Genomic DNA, 15,900 nt, shown 5'->3' on the forward strand with positions numbered 1-15,900 from the left:
ATCAAAGAAAGCTTATGCCATTGAATTCAGTAATTTTAAAACCAAGATAAAATTGTCTTGACCAATGCATGGAAATTTTAAAGAGAGTGACAATTTTGATTCTCAAAATATAAAGAAGCTATAAAAAAGTGTCCTTGAAAGTGTAAAAGAATGTAATGAACTATGATTGATAACATATGATTTATAAAGGCTTTTCCACACTTACTAGATTCACAAGGTTTCTGCCCTGTGTGAATTGTTTTGATATGAGTATAACTTATAGAAAAAGGCTTTTCTGAAGTCATTACATTTATAAGGTTATTTCCCTAGGTGAATCCTCTGATGCATTCGGAGTTGGAACTTAAGTTTTTCCACAGTGATTACACTCATGAAGTTTCAATACTGTGTGAATTCTCTGGTGCATTATGAGGTTTAACTTTTGTCCAAAGGCTTTTCCAGTCATTACATTCATAAGGTTTCTGCCCTGTGTGAATTCTCTGATGCATGATGAAGGTCGAATTATGGCTAAATGCTTTCCACAGTTATTACAATCAAGAGTTTTCTACTCTGTGTGAATTCTCTGCTGGGATATCAGGTTTGTATTTGTCTAAAGGCTTTTCCACAGTCATTACATTCATGAGGTTTCTCCCCTGTGTGAATTCGCTGGTGTATGATGAAGTGTCACTTTCATCCAGAGGCTTTTCCAGTCATTACATTCATAAGGTTTCTGCCCTGTGTGAATTCTCTGATGCCTGATGAGGTCTGACTTTCGTCCGAAGGCTTTTCCACAGTCATTACATTTATGAGGTTTCTCCCCTGTGTGAATTTGCTGATGCATGATGAGGTCTGACTTTTGTCCAAAGGCTTTTCCACAGTCATTACATTTATGAGGTTTCTGCCCTGTGTGAATTCGCTGGTGTATGATGAGGTTTGACTTTTGTCCAAAGGCTTTTCCACAGTCATTACATTCATGAGGTTTCTCTCCTGTGTGAATTTGCTGGTGTATGATGAGGTCTGAATTTCATCTAAAGGCTTTTCCACAGTCATTGCATTTATGAGGTTTCTCCCCTGTGTGAATTCGCTGATGTAAGAGGAGGTTTGAATTTTGTGTAAAGGCTTTTCTGCAGTCATTACATTTATGAGGTTTCTCCCCTGTGTGAATTCGCTGGTGTATGATGAGTTCTGACTTTTGTCCAAAGGCTTTTCCACAGTCATTACATTTATGAGGTTTCTCCCCTGTGTGAATTCTCTGGTGTATGATGAGGTGTGACTTTTGTCCGAAGGCTTTTCCACAGTCATTACATTTATGAGGTTTCTCCCCTGTGTGAATTTGATGGTGTATGATGAGTTCTGACTTTCGTCTGAAGGCTTTTCCACAGTCATTACATTTATGAGGTTTCTCCCCTGTGTGAATTCTCTGGTGTACGATGAGATGTGACTTTCGTCTGAAGGCTTTTCCACAGTCATTACATTTATGAGGTTTTTCCCCTGTGTGAATTCTCTGGTGTACGATGAGATGTGACTTTCGTCTGAAGGCTTTTCCACAGTCATTGCATTTATGAGGTTTCTCTCCTGTGTGAATTCGCTGGTGTACTATGAGGTCTGACTTCAACAGAAAGCCTTTTCCACATTGAAGGCAATTATGAGGTTTCTCTCCGGTGTGAATTTGCTGATGGTTTATGAGGTATGACTTTTGTGTAAAGGCTTTTCCACAGTCACTACATTCATGAGGTTTCTCCCCTGTGTGAATTTGCTGGTGTATGATTAGGTCTGAGTTTGTTCGAAAGGCTTTTCCACAGTCATTACATTTATGAGGTTTCTCCGCTGTATGAATTTGCTGGTGTATGATGAGCTCTGACTTTGTTCGAAAGGCTTTTCTGCAGTCATTACATTTATGAGGTTTCTCTCCTGTGTGAATTCGCTGATGTAAGAGGAGGTTTGACTTTTGTGTAAAGGCTTTTCCACAGTCATTACATTTATGATGTTTCTCCCCTGTGTGATTTTGCTGGTGTATGATGAGTTCTGACTTTTGTCCAAAGGCTTTTCCACAGTCATTACATTTATGAGGTTTCTCCCCTGTGTGAATTCGCTGGTGTATGGTGAGGTGTGACTTTTGTCCAAAGGCTTTTGCACAGTCATTACATTTATGAGGTTTCTCCCCTGTGTGAATTCGCTGATGCATGATGAGGTCTGACTTTCATCCAAAGGCTTTTCCACAGTCATTACATTCATGAGGTTTCTCCCCTGTGTGAATTTTGTGTTGTTTCCTGAGGACTGACTTTTGTCCAAAGGCTTTTCCACAGTCATTACATTCAGAAGGTGAATTAAAACTGAGTGATTTTCCACAAGGTTTACACGTGTAAAGTTTTTCCCTTGTATTTAGTCTCTGATTTATTGCAAGATGTGACTGGTGAATGACAGGTTCAACATACATAATGTACTTATAAAATTTCTTGTGTGAGTTTGTTGATGCATATTGAGGCTAGAATTGTCATGGATAGCTTTTTCTATTTGTGTTGCTTTTCCAAAAGTGACAGTTGATTTATTACAGTTTTCTGCCATATGAACCCTCTCAGATTTACAGAACATCTTTCTTGTGAAGACTTTTGCTTGTCCAGTGGGTCCAAATGGCTGCTTCATGATGTGAATCTTGTCATGCTGACTAAGAGGCTCACAGAACTGGAGAGATTTTCCAGGTATCTTAGTGTTATCAAATTTCTCTCCAGCCTGTAGTTGATCAGGCCCACTGGGGGGATACACAGTGTGACATTTATTGCATTCCTCAGGCTTCAGTCCTGAATAGATTCCCTCTTTAATAATCAGTGTTGGAACATGGATTGAATTTAAACTAAGTGTTTTTCTTAATTCTATTCTCTTGAGAGCTGATGTCTTGTTATTTTTCATAAAATCCTGATTCAGATTTTTGTCCTGACTTTCCTGGTTGATCCTAATCAGGTCATCCCTTTTCATGACCACTGAAATGAGAAAAAGCAATCATGTCACTGAATCACATGTAACTGTTTCTCCTGGCATACTCATGTAAAGGGACTGAAGGTACTTGTTATCCAAGTGGCATAAGATTTTCACAAAATCAGTATGAGGTACTTATTTGTGACCATTATATGGTTTTTCTCCTTAATACATTAATATACCATGAGGTTTCCCAATGTTCAAACATGATCCTTTTTACTATGGGAAATTGTCAAGGATGGTAGAATGACATTTGTGCTATGATGTGTGGGATGCCTGCATCTCAAAACAGTGTCAGTTTGAGCCCTGGCTACTCTGCTTTTAGTACAGCTCTCTGCCTATGTAAACTGGAAGGAACCAAATAATGGTTCATGTGCCTGGGAACCTGTGAGAAACCAGGGAAGACTAGAGGAATTCTAGAGCTTTGGCTTCAGACTAGTTAGACCTAAGTGTTGCAGGCATCTGGGAAGTGAGCTAATAGAGAACCTCTTTCTCTCTCTCTCTTCTCTCACTATCACTCTGCCTTTCACAAAGATGAAATAACTATAAAATATTTTAAAGAATGGACAAATACTTAATAAAAATATTCACCCACTACCTAGCAACCATTTTTTTCCCTGTGCTTTTTCTCCAGTTTATTTTTATAAAAATTGTGTGCTTTTTGCTTCTCTGATATCTCAACCATAAACATGAAAAAGTTTCACTGATCATTTACTTGCAGGTGGAGAAGAGTGAAATGTGCCTGCACTTCAAGCAGGACAACATTTAAAGAGTATGATTTGAATGTCTGAGTGTCTCATGCTCAGTCTTCCTAGGTAAACATCATTTGTGGGATTTTTCAAATGAAAAACTACTTTGTCTCTACTCTATGACAGCTTCCCCAAATTTCTAAGGACACCCAACACCTTCAGCTTCTCAGAAGTACAACAGGAACAGAAAATTCCCAAGATACCACTTTAGTTAAACACTCCCAATCAGTTTGAAGAATTTGTTTCTGCAAACCGGGATGTGCTCATCCTCTTTGAAAAGTGTTTTCTAACTCATTCTGAAATCATCAGTGCTGGTTACCTCCTCTAAATTCTTTCTAGAAGCATTCCTGTGTGATAATTTGAATTTCTGGAGGCTTTTGATCAGTTTCCTCCTATTTTCACTGAAAGCTTCATTTCCTATGCTTTTCTTATCTTTTTATTTGCTTATTTCTCAATGATACTGAAAAATAAGAGAGAAATCATACTTCAAACTCCACCCTTCAAGAAATCTGAGCCACTCAACATAATCCCACAAGGCTACTTGACCTTGGGTCTCAAAATCTCATTACTTTCTTGGTGAGTCTAGGATCACTTATTTTCATGTTTTATAAGTTTATGCTTAGTTTATGATTTCTTTTTTTCAAAGATTTACTTTATTTATTTGAAAGCTAGAATTATAGAGAGAGAGATAGAGAGAAGTCTTCCATCTGCTGGTTCAGTCCCCATATGGGCACAACAACCAATGCTGGGCCAAAATGAAGTTAGGAGCCAAGAGTGTCTTTCTTGTCTCCCACACGGGTACAGGAGGCCAAAGACTTGGGCCAACCTCTGTTCTTTTCTCAGGTGCATTAGCAGAGAGCTGGGTTAGAAGAGGACTAGCTGGGACTGGAACTGGCACCCATATGCAATGCTAGTGTTGCAGGCTGGAGCTTTAACCCACTGCACCACAGTGTCATTCCTAGCTTCATAATTTCTGATGTCACAGCACAGAGGCTTACTCATGACCATCTTTTATTTTTAAAGATTTATTTATTTATTTGAAAGTCAGAGTTACACAGAGAGAGGACAGGCAAAGAGAGAGTAAGGTCTTGATCCAATGGTTCACTCCCCAATTGGCCACAACAGCCAGAACTGTGCTGATCTGAAGCCAGGAGCCAGGAGCTGCTTCTGGGTCTCCCTCAGGTGCAAGGGTCCAAGGACGTCTACTGCTTTCCCAGGCCATAGCCAAGAGCTAGATCGAAAGTGGATCAACTGGGTCCTGAACTGGTGCCCATATGGGATGCTGGTGCTTCAGGCTAGGGTGTTAATTCACTGTGCCACAGCACCAGCCACATGACCATCTTTTAGCATTTACTTATTTACTTACTTGAGAGTCAGAGAGACAGAATGAGAGATAAAGACAGACTGAAAAAGAGGTTTGCCAACTGTAGGCTCACTCCTCAAATGTTTCCAACAGACTATAATTTTCTTATTTGTTTGAGAGGCACAGAGGAAAAAAAAAGAAAGAGACTAAGAGAGAGTTCACATTTATTGATTCAGTCCTGAGCAAGTTCTATGCCTGGGCAAAATCATGACTAGGAATTCAATCTGAGCAATGAGTTAGAAATAAGTTTCTGGGGGCTGGCATTGTGGCATAGCAGGTAAAGCCACCACCTGCAGTGCCAACATCACTTATGGGCACCAGTTTAAGTCCTAGCTGCTCCACTTCTGATCCAGCACTCTGCTATGGCCTGGGAAAGCAGTAGAAGATGGCCCAAGTCCTTGGACCCCTGTACCCATATGGGAGACCTAGAAGAAGCTCCTGGCTCCTAGCTTCAGATCAGTACAGCTCCAGCCATGACAGCCAGTTGGGAAGTGAATCAGTGGATGGAAGACCTCTCTCTCAGCCTCTCCTTCTTCTCTCTCTCTGACTTTCAAATAAATAAATAAATCTTTAAAAAAAAAAAAAAACAGAAACAGGCTGGTGTGGCGGCTCAATAGGCTAATCCTCTGCCTACAGCACTGGCACACCAGGTTCTAGTCCCGGTCAGGGTGCCAGATTTTGTCCCGGTCACCCCTCTTCCAGGCCAGCTCTCTGCTGTGGCCCAGGAGTGCAGTGGAGGATGGCCCAGGTCCTTGGGCTCTGAACCTGCATGGGAGACCAGGAGAAGCACCTGGCTCCTGGCTTTGGATCAGCACAGTGTGCCAGCCACAGCACACTGCCCATGGTGGCCATTGGAAGGTGAGCCAATGGAAAAAGGAAGACTTTTCTCCCTACCTCTGTCTCTCACTGTCCACTCTGCCTGTCAAAAAAAAAATTAATCTTAAAAAAATAAGTTTCTGTATGTTGCCTAATTAACAAGCACTAAGGAACTAATAAGTACATGAAGGAAAAGGTATGAACATGTAGAGAAGGACAAGTTAGAATTGGGGGAATGTATCAAACCTAGATAAAAGCCTTAGTAACATCAGAAAATGACTGGATTTTTTTTTTAATCAAAGAACATCTTCACTAAGAACAAAAGTTAGAAAGATAGTGGTATATCTAAATGCCTGTGTCTGATGCACAAAACCAGCTATCATCAGGAGTAAGGCTTAAGAAAAATTCATGGAAAGAACACCAGTCAACATCTGCACACTCTGGCTTGGCCTCCCTGTCTGTTATGTGCAGACTGACCTGAAAGGCTCTCATTCAAGCATTCGTCCACCATCCATGGCTCTTCTCCTCGCTCCAACTTGAAGATCAAATCAGGCTTGGTAATGCAGTGCCCTATTAATGGAAACAAAGTAAGACTTTGTGAAATCACTATCTTGGGTTATTTAAAGGACTACAGCTTGGTTCAGGAGCCATGCAACAAATGTTCCAATTTGAATCTTTTGTTAGATGGTAGATATTCAGATTATTCATGGACTCACATTCTAATCCTGCCCAATATTAAACATTATAAAGTGTTCCCTTATTTGTCAAATAGCAAGAAAACGTTATCACTGGGTGTGTGATGGGTGTCACTCACCCAAGGAGAACAGGTTGCTGTAGGTCTCCAGCATCACATCTCTGTACAGGATTTTCTGAGCATTGTTCATTTTCTGCCATTCCTCCCACGTAAAGTACACAGCCAGGTCTTCAAATGCTGTCATCACCTATAATAATACACTTCCAGTCAACATGTTAACTCTGTCACAAAATAAACACTGACAGTTGTGTATGGATATGAAGGAAAAAAGGAAGGCTAAGGTTTCACATTAGACTTGTTGAGTGTTTAGAAAGCCACACAGAGCATTCAACAGAGTCAAACCCATGATCTACAGGCTGTGAGAAATGCCCAAGCTGAAGGGAAACAGGAGGTTCAAATCACAAAGGCCACATCATTCAAGGGGAATTGCACAGCAGGCTAGAAGAGGGGCAATACTGACTCTTGACTGGGCAATGTTAAGGAGAAGTATGTAGAAGCATTGAGAAAAAAAGGCAAGAAACCATCAATGAAACTACGATGGGAATGAACAGAAAACAATTTCCAGGAAAACACCATGCATATCAATTCCAAAATGTCAGAGAAAAAATATATTAAATGACAGGGCAGACATTTAGCTTAGTGTTTATGATGCCACCTCAGAGTGTCTATGATTTCCATTGCCAGCTCTAGTTTCTAGCTCCCAGTTAATGCAAACCTGGGGAAGCAATGGTGATGTCACCAATGAAGGAGGCCTAGATTCCATTCCTCAATCCTGGCTTCAGTCCTGCCCCACCTGTTTGGTATGGTTATCTAGGAAGTGAATTAATGTGTCAAAGCTCTCTCTCTCTCTCAGTCCATCAAGTTTTTTCTCTATCAAGCTAATAAATATTTTTAAGTAAGAGAGAAAATACAGGTAAGACAAAGAATACAAATTAGCTTTTGCCCTTATCTATGATTATTCTACTGATAAACAATTGAAATAACATTATACCTAATCAAAGTGAAAGCAATGGAAATACTTGCCCAAAACATTCAAATGATAAACATGTGAAATAACATTATACATAATTAAAGTGAAAGCAATGGAATTATTTGCCCAAAAAGAGAACCTGGGAATGTCTGCAGTACAATCTGCATTTGTGACTCACTGAGAAAAATGCTTAGAGATTTGCTTCAGAACCTGCAATAGTCACCAGAATTGTGATCCAGCAGGCTAAGCCTCCACCATCAATGCTGGCATCCCATGTAAACAGAGGACTTGAGTCCTTGCTGCTCCACTTCCAATCTAGTTCCCTGCTAATCTGATTGAAAGAGCAGTGAAAATGGCCTGAGTATTTGGACCCTTCCACCAATGTGGGAGACCCATGGAGTCCCAGGCTCCTGGCTTTGGCCTGGCCCAGTCCCAGCCATTGTGGGCATTTGGGGAATGAACAGTAGATAGAAGATATATCCTTCTGTCTCCCTGTCTCTCCCAATCTCTGCAAGTCCACCTTTCAAATAAATAATCTTAAAAAATAAATGAGCCTCCAGTAGATTCTTTTCTTCACACATTCCTTATCCTATTCCAGAATCCAATTCAGCTTCTCAAAGGTATTAAGAACTCCATCACTCTAACAATTTGAAAACAAACTTAACTGATTGGTGTTCTAGCACTAGGTAACTCTTCCTCTTACAGAATGCTAAGTGTTTACTTCATAGGTAGCACTAAAACACTGTTCAGTACATCATCTGTGTGTAGACTGTTTCAGACATGACCCCAAAAATGTAGCATATTGTGCTTAGTTTCAACTCAATTCATGTAACAAATATATATTTTGCTATAGCAACAGAAAGAGACCAAATTGCATTATTATAGATGACAGTAATGTTTCATAATCATGCCAAATTCATAATTCATTTCTGTATATTCTGTGGGAACAAATTTTATGTTTATTTTTCTATTTTAAAATTTTTTAAAGATTTATTTATTTATTTGAAAGTCAGAGTTACACAGAGAGAAGAGAGACAGAGAGAGAGAGGTCTTCCATCTGCTGGTTCAGTCCCCAATTGGCTGCAATGGCTGGAACTGCACCAATCTGAAGCCAGGAACCAGGAGCTTCTTCTGGGTCTCCCACATGGGTTCAGGGGCCCGAGGACCTGGGCCATCTTCCACTGCTTTCCCAGGCCATAGTAGAGAGCTGGAGCAGAAGTGGAACAGCCGGGTCTCAAACCGGTGCCCATATGGGATGTCGATGCTTTAGACCAGGGCATTAACCCACTGAGCCACAGAGCTGGCCCCATATTTTCCATTTTAATTAACTAGTATACTGGGACTGGCACTGTGGCTAGCAGGTAAAGCCACTGCCTTCAGTGCTGGCATCCCATATTGGTGCCAGTTCAAGTCCCAGTGGCTTCACTTCCAATCCAGCTCTCTGCCAAGGTCCTGGGAATTCAGTAAAAGATGGCCTAAGTCCTTGGGCCCCTGAACCCATGTGGGAGACCCAGAAGAAACTCTTCACTTCTAGCTTTGGATCCGTGTAACTCCGGCCATTGTGGCAAACTGAGGAGTGAACCAGCAGATGGAAGACTCTCTCTCTCCCTCTGCCTCTCTGTAACTCTGACTTTCAAATAAATTTAAAAAATTAAAAAATAAATAAATAAACTAGCATTAAACACCTAAAATGTGTACTGACAAACTGGGCAATAATTAAAAACAAAAGAAAAAACCACTTACAGGTGATATATTAATTTTCTTTCCTCTTAGAAACATGTGGAGGACCCAGAATCATACCTGGGAGAGAAGGTGAATGGCAGGAGTTCAAAGAAAACTCTGGAGGCCAATGCTGCGGCATAATGGGTAAAGCTGCTGCCTTCAGTGCCAGCATTCCATATGGGTTCTGGTTCGAGTCCTGCCTGCTCAACATACAATCTAGCTTTCTGCTATGTCATGAGAAAGCAGTGGAACATGGTCCAAGTCCTTGGGCCACTGCACCTGCATGGGAGACCCAGAAGCTCTTGGGTCTTGGCTTTGGATTGGCTGAGCTCCAGCCTTTCCAGTAATTTGGAGGGTGAGCCAGCAGATAGAAGACTTTCTCTCTCTGCAACTCTTTCAATAAATAAATGAAATCATAAAAAAAAAACAACTCTGGTTTCCTTCTGCACTGAACAGTGGGGGAAAAAAGGATATAATAGAATGAATATAGAATAATAAATACATTAACCAAGAAAACAGCTACTTCATTGTGGAGGAATAAACCTGTAAAAATAGAAATGCATAGGAAAATGCACCCACCTATATTAAGTGTCAGAGATTAAACAGAAGTTATAATTGGTTTAACGAAAGCATTATCCACAAATTTTGTAAAATAAAAATGTAAAAGTAAAAAGAAATGTTGAGTGTTCAAATGAATAAGGTTATCAGAGATAAACATTATGTTGTTATTAAAGTTTATACTAAAGAAAGTTAACAAATACACAGAGTATATATTTAATGCAGTGCATTTTACCAGTAATGATTCCAAGTAGCACCTTTCCCTGTATTCATCCCTTCACAAAACCCTGGATTGGGGCTGGCACTGTGGCCTAGCAGGTAAAACTGCCACCTGCAGACTGGCATCCCATATAGGCATTGGTTTGATTCCCAGCTGCCCCACTTCTGATCCAGCTTTCTTCTATGGCCTGGGAAAGCAGTAGAAGATGGCCCAAGTCCTTGGGCCCCTGTACCCATGTGGAAGACCCAGAAGAAGCTCCTGGATCCTGGCTTTGGATTGGCACAACTCTAGCCATTGCAGCCAACTGGGGAGTGAACCAGCAGATGGAAGAACTCTCTCTCTCTCTCTGCCTCTCCCTCTCCCTGTGTGTAACTCTTTCAAATAAATAAATAAATAAATCTTTTTTTATCTTTTATTTAATGAATATAAATTTCCAAAGTACAACTCATGGATTACAATGGCTTCCCCCCCCATACCATCCCCCCCACCCACAACCCTCCCCTTTCCCACTCCCTCTCCCCTTCCATTCACATCAAGATTCATTTTCAATTATCTTAATATACAGAAGATCAGCTTAGTATACATTAAGTAAGGATTTCAACAGTTTGCTCCCACACAGAGACATAAAGTGAAAAATAATAGATGATTTTTTTTAAATGATGATGAAATCAGATCAGTCCTATTGTCATGTTTAATCCCAGTGAGAGTCAAGTTGGGAATTGATAGTTACTTTCTTTTTTTTTTTTACAGAAGATCAGTTTAGTGTACATTAAGTAAAGATTTCAACCGTTTGCACCCCCATAGAAAAACAAAGTGAAATATACTGTTTGAGTACTCGTTATAGCATTAAGCCTCAATGTACAGCACATTATGGACAGAGATCCTACATGAGGAGTAAGTGCACAGTGACTCCTGTGACTCCTGTTGTTGACTTTACAAATTGACACTCCTGTTTATGGCATCAGTAATCTCCCTATGCACCAGTCATGAGTTTCCAAGGCTATGGAAGCCCCTTGAGTTCTCCGAATCTTATCTTGTTTAGACACGGTCATAGTCAAAGTGGAGGTTCTCTCCTCCCTTCAGAGAAAGGCACCTCCCTCTTTGAAGACCTGTTCTTTCCACTGGGATCTCACTCATAGAGATCTTTTTGCCAGAGTGTCTTGGCTTTCCATGCCTGAAATACTCTCATGGGCTTTTCAGCCAGATCCAAGTGCCTTTAGGGCTGATTCTGAGGCCAGAGTGCTATTTGGGACATCCGCCATTCTATGAGTCTGCTGAGTATCTCACTTCCCATGTTGGATCACTCTCCCCTTTATTTATTCTATCGGTTAGTGTTAGCAGGTACTAGACTTGTTTATGTGATCCCTTTGACTCTTAGTCCTTTCATTATGATCAATTGTGAACTGAAATTGATCACTTGGAATAGTGAGATGGCATTGGCACATGCCACCTTGATGGGATTGAACTGGAATTCCCTGGTATGTTTCCAACTCTACCAATTGGGGCAAGTCAGCCCGAGCATGCCCCAAATTATACATCTCTTCCCTCTCTTATTCCCACTCTTTTGTTTAACAGGGATCACATTTCAGTTAAATTTTAACACTTAAGAATAACTGTGTATTAATTACAGAATTAAACCAGTCATATTAAGTAGAACAGACAAAAAAAAAATACTAAGAGGGATAATGTATTAAGTTGTCCATTAACAGTCAGGGCTATGCTGATCAAGTCACCATTTCTCATAGTGTCCATTTCACTTCAGGTGTTTCCTTTTTAGTGTTCAGTCGGTTGTCACCGATCAGGGAGAACATATGGTATTTGTCCCTTTGGGACTGGCTTACTTCACTCAGCATGATGTGTTCCAGATTCCTCCATTTTGTTGCAAATGACAGGATTTCGTTGTTTCTTACTGCGGTATAGTATTCTAAAGAATACATATCCCATAATTTCTTTATCCAGTCTACCGTTGATGGGCATTTAGGTTGGTTCCAGGTCTTGGCTATTGTGAATTGTGCTGCGATAAACATTAGGGTGCAGACCACTTTTTTGTTTGTCAATTTAAAGACCTTTGGGTAAATTCCAAGGAGTGGGATGGCTGGGTCGAACGGTAGGGTTATCTTCAGGTTTCTGAGGAATCTCCAGACTGATTTCCACAGTGGCTTGACCAGTTTGCATTCCCACCAACAGTGGGTTAGTGTCCCTTTTTCCCCACATCCTCGCCAGCATCTGTTGTTGGTAGATTTCTGTATGTGAGCCATTCTAACCGGGGTGAGGTGAAACCTCATTGTGGTTTTGATTTTCATTTCCCTGATTGCTAGTGACCTTGAACATTTTTTCATGTGCCTGTTGGCCATTTGGATTTCCTCTTTTGAAAAATGTCTATTGAAGTCCTTGGCCCATCTCTTAAGTGGGTTGTTTGTTTTGTTTTTGTGGAGTTTCTTGATCTCTTTGTAGATTCTGGTCATTAACCCTTTATCTGTTGCATAGTTTGCAAATATTTTTTCCCATTCTGTCGGTTGTCTCTTCACTCTCCTGACTGTTTCTTTTGCAGTACAGAAACTTCTCAATTTGATGCAATCCCAATAGTTGATTTTGGCTTTGACTGCCTGTGCCTCCCTCCCTTTTTTCCTTTGCTGCCCCTTCACTCCGGTCTGTAGGTTGTTCCCCAATAAACCCTTTCCCTTACTCCGGTGTCTGGTGTGCTTTGTGACGGCTAACATTAAGATATAACATTGGTGCCATGACTTGGATAGCCTCCTATTGGTAATCCAGCGTCCCCCAGTGCTCTGGGGTCCTGGATTTTTGCCGGTCATGAAGCACATCTCTGGAACTCTTTCCAAGCCACCAAATGCTCCGCGACCTCCATCCACACATCGGCCTTCCAAATTTTGAGGTAAGACATGGGACGAAAATTCCTCATGGCGACTGCTATTTGAGTGGTGGTCTACTGTCGGATACTCGCCTGACTACTCTCATAAAGGTCATAGCACTGGACTCTAGCCACCACTCCTACTTAAGGCCTTTAGCCTCTACAGACACTTTGTCCAGGCAACAGTGGGTGTGAGTGACAACTCCACCTCTGTTCACCTCTTTTCAGGCCAGGCCCTCGGCTCCAGTGGGCGCTTGGGTGATGACCCCGCCTATTGCTCCCATTTCTCTCCTAGTCAGATGGCCAGGACTTCAAGGATGCTTGCTTTCCACCAATCTGACCTACTGAGTCGCCATGGGAAATTCCTCCTCCCGCGTTCCATCTGATTCTCCTCTTGGTTGCCTTTTAAGTAATATGGTCCCTCTCAAATTGGCCCCAGCCCTCAAAAGCGGCCTCTCTATGATGGCGCATTTGGCCCTGAGGGATCGGAAGTCGGAGTAGTTTGACCCTGATAACATCTTCATCATTTCCATGAGTGTTCGGGAAAATGGAAGGGGATTCCATATGTTCAAACCTTTTCCTATCTTCAAACTAAACCTCCCCTGTGTACTTCTGGTCTCCAAGATTCGCACTAGGGGGCAGAGGCCTGAGCAAAAAATCCTTTCTTCTGCCCCAATCCTGTTATCCTGCAGATGAACTTCCTTATTGCTCCAATCTACAGGCACCAGCTCAGCCACCTCCTGAGGCCTCATTGGCTGAAGTTCTGATGCCATTATCTCCCACACAGCAGAATCCAACATTGGCTCCGGCCTTGGCTGTGTCCTCACCTTCCCCCTCCTGCCGAATTCCAGGGGGTGGTGTCAACCTTTTCTGTCCTACCTGAAGCCCCTGGCTCAACTATTCCTCAAAGCCACTCTCATGCCCGCATGTACTTCCTCCCTAGCTCCTACCCCCACTCACTGTATCTCCCCCTCCCACCTAGGAATTCTTTATCTCAGAGCCCAAAGTCTACTATCTCTGTCTTATCCGTTTGGGAATGATCTCCATGGTTTTCAACTGGTCTTTTGTCCCTCTCTTGTCCCAGTCTTACCATAAGAATAGCAAGGGAATAGTAGTCCCATCCTTTTGGACTCCCTGCTTATTGAGAAACAAATTAGGTATCCCACTCATCTGATGGCTCTTTGTTTCATCATGCAGATAGGAAAATCAGGTTTCCAGCATGGATCTGGCTCACTGTAACTAATTTTTCTTTAAATTTAGAAATACCACTACCTTTGAAACTATTGCTTTATAAAATGCTGAACTTCTTTTGCAATTTATTTTAACAGGTTTCCGGGTAATCCATACTCAATAAAACAGCAATTGGTAATTAGTACTTGTTTTAGATGAATGCAATTTTAATTTCAATTAAATTCAGATAAAAATATATCATCATCCTAAGTCATTTAGGTGTAACTGCTAATTCAAATTGGGTAAAACTTTTGTATACTCAACATGTTATATTCTATAAAAAACTATTTAGGTTAGTTTATAAACTGTGAAAATAGTTCAACACTGTTTAAAGTAACTCAGGCTGAAATTTGATGTGTTGCCTTTATCTTACTCTAAAAATTTTTTATGGGTTATTTCAAAATTAAATCAAGGACATTGGCAGATGAAAAACATCACAAGTATACTAATTTGTTTCTCTTTGACATAGAATTAAAATCTGATTCTCTGTTAAAGCAATGTGTTAAAGTATTCTGTTATATTCTCTTAATGTCTGTTAAATTCTAATTGTTTAAAAACAGCTGGATTTTTATTAAGAGCTATGGGTTATTTAAATATGTGCTTATTTTCAAACATTTAAATAATTACCTTGTAACAATGATCAAATTTGGTCTATAATGTTAAATCTTATTCCAACCAGATATTTTGGATTTTGAGCCTTCTTGACATTCTTGACAGGCATTCAAAAAATCAAAAATCAAAATTTCAAAGAATTTGGACTCTAAAATTTCCGGTAAGTTCTGGACTTTGGTTTTTCCAGTTTGGGCCCAACTGAAAAAATCAAAGGACTATGTCTCATCTTGTAGAGACACCAACTAATCAGGCTATTTGGACTATATTAGAAGTACTGTCAAGATGTGAAGTGGTACTAAATTTTAAGCTTCTATAATATAAAATGACACTAATACAAGTGTCAAAATTAAAAAGTTTAATGATCTTGTGTTACTAGACATGATAGTTATCTTAGTAAAAAAGCCCCAGAGGCCTAAAGGGTTAAATACTTTGTAAAATCCTACAGGTGCTTTCAGAAATACTGTGTGCAGTAAGCAAATGTCTCTTGTTGGTTAATGAGTTTATAATTTTAAAATGGCAACTTAAAATATTGTCATCTACAGTTTTGTATATCAGATTTGTTGCTCATAAAACTAAAGCATTGTTGGTTCTGTCCTTAGCTGTCCTCCTATAGGTTCTGATGGAATTTTTCCAGCCACATGTATTGTATTCAGTACTTTGGGATGGCTCTGTAAACAGATGAAGCCAATAATATATTAAAGGTACCAACTGTGAGAAAGTATGGTTAGCTGAGGTTACTAAAACAAAAGTAATTCAAATCAATTGGTAATTTACAAACAGGAGTTAGATTTTTAAATAACCTATTAAACTGTTTTATTGTTCTATCTGTTATGTTGTATGTGTATATATATTGTATGTCTACATGGGAAAATTTATTAAGAGTTTTAATTGACTTATAGATAAAAATTGCTCAATTTAAATAGCTAAAATTATTCAAAGATATATTTTACTTCATGTGACCTGAATCTCTGTATCATATGTTTTAAACTTGTTGATAGAAAGAAACTAAAAACATTTTATATGCTTGTGCTGAAATTTGCTGGTTAAACAAGCTACATCATGTTAGATATTTAAGAGATGTTTCCAAA

General features: G+C 40.2%; 1 protein-coding gene across 1 annotated transcript; it reads right to left on the reverse strand.

Annotated features, from left to right (window-relative positions):
• Positions 1 to 613: 613 nt before the first annotated feature.
• Positions 614 to 13,021, reverse strand: LOC138843361 (zinc finger protein 665-like). Its single transcript, XM_070047167.1, is given in 4 exon segments — positions 614 to 2,386; positions 2,548 to 2,954; positions 6,355 to 6,447; positions 12,922 to 13,021. Coding segments are annotated over 4 exon segments (2,373 nt in total).
• Between the last annotated feature and the right edge of the window lie 2,879 nt (positions 13,022 to 15,900).

Source organism: Oryctolagus cuniculus, chromosome 8 (assembly GCF_964237555.1).
Source record: "Oryctolagus cuniculus chromosome 8, mOryCun1.1, whole genome shotgun sequence".
NCBI classification, from domain to species: Eukaryota; Metazoa; Chordata; class Mammalia; order Lagomorpha; family Leporidae; genus Oryctolagus; species Oryctolagus cuniculus.